The sequence below is a fragment of the Thermobia domestica genome, chromosome 6 (genome assembly GCF_964235325.1).
Source record: "Thermobia domestica chromosome 6, izTheDome1.hap1.1, whole genome shotgun sequence".
In the NCBI taxonomy this organism is placed as follows: Eukaryota; Metazoa; Arthropoda; class Insecta; order Zygentoma; family Lepismatidae; genus Thermobia; species Thermobia domestica.
This window is the reverse complement of record NC_137459.1, coordinates 186,614,824-186,622,941: the sequence shown is the minus strand read 5'-3', so window position 1 is coordinate 186,622,941 and position 8,118 is coordinate 186,614,824. Positions and strand designations below refer to the sequence as shown.

At 40.9% G+C, this 8,118-nt stretch overlaps 1 protein-coding gene across 1 annotated transcript; it reads right to left on the bottom strand.

Moving 5' to 3' along the window:
• Nucleotides 1-1,469: 1,469 nt before the first annotated feature.
• LOC145687389 (uncharacterized) lies at nt 1,470-7,479 on the bottom strand. Its single transcript, XM_081760845.1, has 4 exons — nt 7,198-7,479; nt 6,006-6,228; nt 5,272-5,469; nt 1,470-4,603 (listed from the first exon to the last, which is right to left on the bottom strand). Exons 1-4 carry the CDS (start codon nt 7,477-7,479, stop codon nt 1,470-1,472), a joined length of 3,837 nt encoding a protein of 1,278 aa, XP_081616971.1.
• Between the last annotated feature and the right edge of the window lie 639 nt (nt 7,480-8,118).

The window sequence follows — 8,118 nt, the reverse complement described above, 5'->3', positions numbered from 1 at the left end:
TGTAAAATTTCGTTTACTTCTGTTCAATTTCTTTGCCTTGTGGGCGTCAACTTTCAAAATTTTGCGTGGGGGCTTTTGGCCTCTAAAACTGTTTTTCCGCAGAAAATAGACACGTATTCGTTTATTTCATGTGTAATATCTAACTGCCAAATTTTATCAAAATCGAAGTGTTACACATCGGAAGTGTTACTTGTTAGTAACTAATATTTTTTTAAAATTTTGGAGGCGTGGTGTCTCAGTGGTAGTGCGTTCACCTCCGGTGCTTCGGGTTCCATGTTCGAACCCAGCTCGCGCTGTGTAGACTTTGTGGTGGCCAAACGCCGTGCTCGTGTGTTTTCTCGGTGTTCTCCCGTTTCGTCCCACATTTTTTCATTCCACCATTTCACTCATCTCTCATCATCACCGACTCCTTTAGCCCAACCGCCATAAACGTGAGATGTAAAACTTAAAGATTTCATTTGATTTTTTTTCTTTAAAATTTTGTGAACAAATAGTGGGAATTAAAGATTATATAAGCAAAAAATTGAGATCTATTGCAAGTTTTGGCTCCTTTCAACATTGAAGGAAATGACGGCACAGGTATTTGGATTCAAGGTAGACATGAAATTTGAAACTGAAATTTCACTGTTTCTGTCATCATTTTAATGCACACTGTAAAGTTCTTAGATGCTAATTAAGTCAGAATTTTGCATCCAAATTAAGTTGCAACAGATTAATTGTTAGAAAACCCGAATTGGCAATGCGAATTTAAGATTAGTCGATACTTTAGATGACATGGAAAAAAGTTGAAGAGTGTAACCAAAGTGTGTGGCCAAGTAGGTTGCGAGGCGATTTAATAAATTGCATGTCTTCTACTCGCCAGTGTCCACCTCAACCGTTTCATTTTGTTTGAAAACAAAACACTTTTATCATGAGTTACATTAGCATACAGTACATGTGTGACAATTTATATTATGATAGATTGATTGATTGATTGATTGAAAGGGTTTATATGGGCGCGTCGACATCGAGGTCTTTTGCACCCTTCTCTGGCAGGAAAATGAAGTACCCAAGAAAGAAATAAAGAAAAAAAGGATAGTATCATACATATAATAAAGTAAAAGCAAAGTCAGGATTACGTAAAAGGTGTTCGGTCATTTATGAGTTAAAATGTCATAGCATTCAAGAAATGTGCAAACTCGATACACAAACACAAGGACGGGTTAGTACACAACAGCATGTTAATCTTCTCTGCCGGGGCAGCTCGGCAATAGGTGCACACACGTGGGGCAGCCCATAATTAGTAATGAATATGACAGTGCAGTAAAAAAGATAAAAGCAAGGAAATGCTATGACAAGCATAAAAACACCACGAAAAAACACAAACGGTAGATAAAAGCAGAAATAAATTAATTAAAAGAAAGGTGAGAAATGCACTCACAAATCACGCAAGACGTGCAAAAGTTGCAAGTAGGTGAAAACTCGCTGGATCATCTGGACATCGTCTCCAAGCAAGGTAGACAGATCAGCGGTAAGCCAAGGCGGGCTCGCTCAGGTGCAAGAGGAACACATTCCACAAGAAGGTGGCGGATGGTCAGGAATGCACCACACTGGGTGCAGGAAGGCGGGTTCTGACGACGTAACAGGTAGCCATGGGTCAGATGACTGTGCCCGATACGTAATCGTGCCAATCGTCGTTCTTCCAGTCTTGAAGGACGTGAACTCGTGGCCCAAACACCAAGCCGCGGCTTAATAGCATGTAATTTATTCTGGAGGTGCTCATCCCAGTCTGTCTGCCAGCGATGAAGGAGAAGACGGTTGATTACAGGGCGAATATCAGAGCTGGGAAGCGGTGGCGGATACTCAGGTCCTGTAAGGGCAGCTTCTCTGGCAACACGTTCAGCACGCTCGTTCCCTGGAATACCAACATGGCCAGGCACCCAACAAAATTGGACATCGCAACCTGCAAGTCGTAAGGAATGGCAAGAGAGTAGAATTTGCTGAACTATAGGGTGCACAGTTGACCCATCCGTGAGACTATGTAAAGCGCTGCTGGAGTCAGAGCACAGGAGAACATGTCGGAGATGGCGTCGACGAATATAATGCAGAGTCTCCAGGATAGCAACCAATTCAGCAGTGAACACAGTGGAAGTAGGATGGAGCTTCAAGCCAGCGCTATGATCATCCGTGACGAAGGCACAACCAACAGAATCTTCATGCTTCGAACCATCCGTGTAGAAGACAGCGTAGGTACGGTACGCATCCAGAAAAGAGGAGAACTCCTGACAAAATTGTTGATTGCTGGTAACAGACTTCTTAAATTGCGTGAGATGAAAGCTGACAACTGGTGGAAGAACTGTCCATGGAGGAATGGGCAGGAGGCCCAATGGATAGATGGCAGGGACATCAAGTCCAAGAGAAGCACCAAGGTCTATAGCACGAATGCCAAAAGGCCGGGTAGCAGTAGGTCGTGCTTGATATCTGTCATAGCGAGCACCAGCCTCAAGGGCAAAGGCCGAAGGATGGTCAGGTACGGCACGGATATGGATATAATAGCGCAGGAGCAGGCAGTCCCGACGGTGGGAAAGAGATGGTCCATGAGCCTCGACATAGAGACTAGGAATAGGGCTAGTTCGGAAAGCTCCAAGCGCCAAACGGAGGCCAAGATGATGTACAGAATCCAGATGACGTAGGATGGAAGGTCGAGCAGAACCATATGCAACACAGCCATAATCCAATTGGGAGCGGATGAGGCTACGATATAGACGCAACATCACCACACGGTCAGCACCCCACGAAAGATGAGACACCATACGTAGTAAGTTCATGGAGCGGAGACAGCGGTACTTCAGGTCTCGAACGTGAACAGCCCAGGTAAGTCGTCGGTCAAACTCCAAGCCCAGAAAACGAACATGATCCACATAGGACAATCGAGAACAGCCAAGGAACAGCTCAGGATCATAGGCACAGTGACGAAGGCGACAAAAATGTACGCAGTGTGTTTTGGAGAGAGAAAAGCGGAAACCAGTAGTGGTAGACCATCGGTGAAGGCGGTTGAGCGCTAACTGCAACTGGCGAGTAACTGTGCGGAGATCACGTGAGCGACAGTAGATAGTAAAGTCATCCACATAAAGCAGCTCATGAACAGAAGGGGAGAGCTGCGACATCACACTGTTCACTGCAATAGCAAACAATGTGACACTCAACACACTACCCTGTGGAACGCCATTCTCTTGTGGAAACGGAGCAGAGAGAGTAGCTCCAAGCTTGACTCGAAAAGAACGTTGTCGGAGAAAATTTTGGATCAAGAGAACCAAGTGGCCACGTAAGCCCCAGAGATGGAGTTGCCTCAAAATGCCATATCGCCAAGCGGTGTCATAGGCCTTTTCAAGGTCAAAGAAGATGCCTATCAGATGTTCTTGATGACGAAATGCATCCTGAATAGCACTTTCAAGATGCGCCAAATGATCAGTAGTGGAACGGAAGCGCCGAAAGCCACACTGAAGATTGGAAAGGAGGCCATGGTGTTCAAGAAACCAGACTAAGCGGGTTTGGATCATCATCTCCAAAAGTTTACACAGACAGCTAGTCAAGGCGATCGGGCGGTAGCTTCCACTTGACGTGGCAGGTTTAGCAGGCTTCAAAATGGGAATAATGTATGCTTCACGCCAGGCAGCGGGGAAGGAGTCTTCAAGCCAGATGCGGTTGTACAGGTCAAGAAGATGTTGCTTGCCATCCGCAGGCAGGTGCCGGAGCATAGCATAACAGATGCCATCAGGACCAGGTGCCGTGTCTTTCGTAGAATCCAAAACAGCAGCAAGTTCAGCAGTAGTAAAAGGCCGATTATAAGCTTCAGCGGTTGCAGAGCGGAACTGAAGTGGCGTACGTTCGGTGCGTTGTTTATAAGTGAGGAATCCAGCTGAGTAGTGAGTAGAACTGGAGACATCCGCAAAATGACGACCTAACGCAGCAGCAATTCTGTCCTGATCAGTGACCATTACACCATCGATAATAAGGGATGGAACCGCAACGGAGGAAACATATCCCTGTAGACGACGAATTTGCGACCAGACCGCTGTCATGGAGCTTCCAGCAGTAAGAGAAGAAACATAAGTGCGCCAGCTATGACGCTTAGCTTGCTTAATCAGATAGCGGGCTCGAGCACGAAGAAGTCGAAATTGAGCCAAATTATCAGCTGTAGGAGCACGATGAAAAGTACATAGTGCTCGACCTCGGGCCAGAATAGCGTCACGAATCTCCTCTGACCACCAAGGAACGGTGCGTTTACACCGGGAACCAGCATCGACAGGAATAGAGTCGTGTGCAGCTGCCAGGATACTCTGCCGAAAGGCCTCACAATGACCTTCAACAGTAAAACGTGGGTCTAAAGTGAAATGAAAATTGGCGGAAAAATGATCCCAGTCTGCTCGACGGAGATTGTAGGCAGTGAACGCAGCAGAATGGATGACCGGAAGACCATGTACAAGAATAGGAAAGTGGTCACTGCCACAGAGATCAGCATGCACGCGCCAAGTAAGATGGGCACCAAGTTGAGGACTGCAAATGGAGAGGTCCAAATGAGAGTAGGTACCAGTAGCAGTAGTAAAATGTGTGGGACTGCCATCTATATTATGATAGAATATACTATGAATTTTAATAGAAAAAGTGCAGACACTTGATAATTATTACGTAGTAAGATTTCAATAGATTCAGTGCTTGATCGTACCGTGTGTGAACTTATGAAATAATTATCGCCCTTCCCTTGATGCTCTAGTATACACTGGATATAATGGGTTTCAATCCTACTTTATTTACACAGGATAAAGTTGGCAACTATGGTTTAGTCCCTACCTTGATCATATCCTGGTTCGGCGGTTAGGTTTCCGAGACGAGACGAGACGTCTCTTGAAATGCCTCGCCTCGTCTCATGTCTCAAAAGTTTAAACACAGTTTTTGAAAGTGTTTAAAAATTTATTAACTCGGAGTAAATTATTGCCTTCGCAAGTATACCAGCGTTTATTATTTCAAATGAGGACTATTCTAAAAACAAGGAATACCTAAGTTTTTTTAAATGATTCTTACAAACAGGTTTCATTTCCATTTTCCAATCGATTCAAGTTTAAATATTTTGTGATAGTGTTTCAGATTCAAGTAAAATGTTAAACCATGCATCGAGATCAGTGATTCATAAGATTTCATTCCGAGGGCTGGTGGTTATATGTATGTATAAAACCCCTTTTTAGAAATACAAGTTCTCTTAATGCCAGTTTCATCAGTGACAGGACATTTCACTTGCACCACCTCCATAATTTCCTGAATTTTCAATTACTGATCCACAATCTATTCTTCGGGGTAGTCCATCAGTCTCCGAACATCTCGGTTCTTGAACTCCTAAGTCATCTGTCTTAATAGATAGTCTTTGATCACCACTACTTCGAAGAGCTCCTTCACATCTCACCTCAATTGAATTCTCAGGTAGATCAGCATTGACTTCAGAACCAAAGATCTAAGTTCCTTTAACTGCATTACACTCGGTGCACTTATTTCAAGCATCCTTAATTCAATGTCCCGATAGTCCAATTCACATTGAATCGCTGCATGACTATACCTAGAAACAAACCCATCCTCGCATATAAATAATGACGCCATGAAGCCAGATAAATCTCCCAAATCCGCTTTTTCAACAGATGAATCCTCAAAAGATTTTTTGTCCTCAACGTTTTTTATATCTTTTAACTTACCGTTTGGTTGAACCAATCTCTTGTAGTTTAGCTTCAATCTTTTTAATCCACCACGCAAATTCAAGCAATTCCTAAAATAGTCAATAACCGAGTTCGTCGATCTCAAAAACGGTGTACCCAGTAAACACGAACAAGGTAACTCTTTAACCACCTTAAACCATACCCTCTCAAAATGACCTGAGAGATTTACGTTCACTAGAATTTACATGTTCGTATAATAATTAAGTCCTGATGGTGCATTAACCAGCTTCTCTGGAGTAGATTTTATAAATCTCTCCAACCCACAAGCTTGAACCAAGTCTAAACGTATTATATTAAAACTTGATCCACCATCAATACAAACATCGGACAAGCGTCCATGAATCCTCCCAACTACAAAAGAAGCCACAGTGTCAGTCATCTCACATGGAATGGTTATTGGTGAATTCTTAATTTTTTTCGAATGATCATACTTTTCAAAACGATCCTTGTATATTCCTCGAGCCTGAGACTTAACCTTCATCTGACTCTGAACATCAAATGAATTAGGTTGATCCAAATGTACATTAGTATTTTGTTTTCCAGATTTTTCAAAATTTTGGAATAACTAACATCGGGATTTTGGTTAAACATTACTAAATTCGATTTCCTTCTAGAAATGCCCATCTCCTTATTATATTCCGTCTGATTTCTAAATTCTAAATCACGCCTTTCGGCAATTTCCAATAACTCTAACCTAGACACTGGAACATAATTATGTAACATTTTAAATTTATGATTAGGGTTCATCCCACTAATCTTTACATTAACCATGTCGAACTCATTTACCCCGAATTGCAAAATATTCATAGCAATAAATAATGATTTGACATACTGATAAACCGATTCTGACAATCGCTGACGCCTATATATTTTCTCAGAAATAAATTGATGTAAACAAACTGGGGTAATAAACAGACCCACAAGCCTACCTCTTAATTCGCTCCAACTCATTTGATTATTTAAGGCAAATAATATTTCTTTCAAAAAAGCTCCTTGACACTTTCCAATTAACAATGACAGAATCATATTAAGAGAATAACTAGTGTCTAGTAAAGTCTCTTCAATTTTGGACAAAATGTCAAATACAAGTACGCTATCGCTACCATCTGTTAACATCCTTAAATTTACATTCAAGAAAGTCGTTCGTTCTCTTAAAGGTATATTTCAACAAAATATGTTCGAAATTCGAGTCTTCATTACTATTACCAAGAGTTGGCAACCCTGCATTTGCATCACCCCGTAACGGAGGTTCTCTAGTGTAATATTTAAATATAAATACCTATTATTATGACAACCTAGGTGTTGAATTTCTCATCAATGAAACTCGCCTATAATAATCCCTTAAATTTAGATAACCGGATGGCGATGATAATCTATTAGGCTCTGACGATCTAAATTCAGAAGAAACACATCGACCTAATTGTCCTGAATTATCAAAGGGCTCACTAAAATTTACCTGTCTGTGATCACGAGCAGTTTCATTTACACTACCAACATTAGCTAATCTACTAAAATTACTAGCAAAATACTGAGGGCTCACTCCAGATTCTAAATCAACATTCAAGGTTGATGAGCGTCTTCTAGCAAAACTATCATAAATAGGTGGAGTCAAAGACATATTCACCTGACCACAGTCAGATCTCATCTCAAAGTCCATAAAACCGGTACGATCGAGGGTTACAAATTCTGAATTCTGTTCAGGAATGTCAATAGATACATAATCCCTTGGACTACACATGATATTCAATAATAAATAAAATATCACTTCAAACATTTAACAACCAATTATTATCACAAATGTACCCACTAACTACTGACACTACAGTCGAACCAAACATATGATTAAATGGAATCAACCTATCAACCACCTTCCTTGCTTACCTTTGCTAATAATGAATGCTTTATTATAAGTTTCTTTTTTTTTTGCATAACTATTCATTTACAACACAAAGTCTGTATTACTTAAGTTGATGACGAAAGATACTCAATAACACAGTAAAAATTTTCATTTATCAAAAAAGTCAATATTAAATCAAAAATTTATTATGATAACGCTGATAACTGAATTAACCACAAATTAGACGCGAACTATAACCAAACACTATATTCTTATTACCAGACTTGAACATCGCAAAAATTATTTTTTAACTCGGAACAACACAAAAGTTGTTTTTGAACTTGGAACAACACAAAAGTTGTTTTTTGAACTTGGAACAACACAAAAGTTGTTTTTTGAACTTGGAACAACACAAAAGTTGTTTTTTGAACTTGGAACAACACAAAAGTTGTTTTTTGAACTTGGAACAACACAAAAGTTGCTTTTTGAACTTGGAACAACACAAAAGTTGTTTTTTGAACTTGGAACAACACAAAAGTT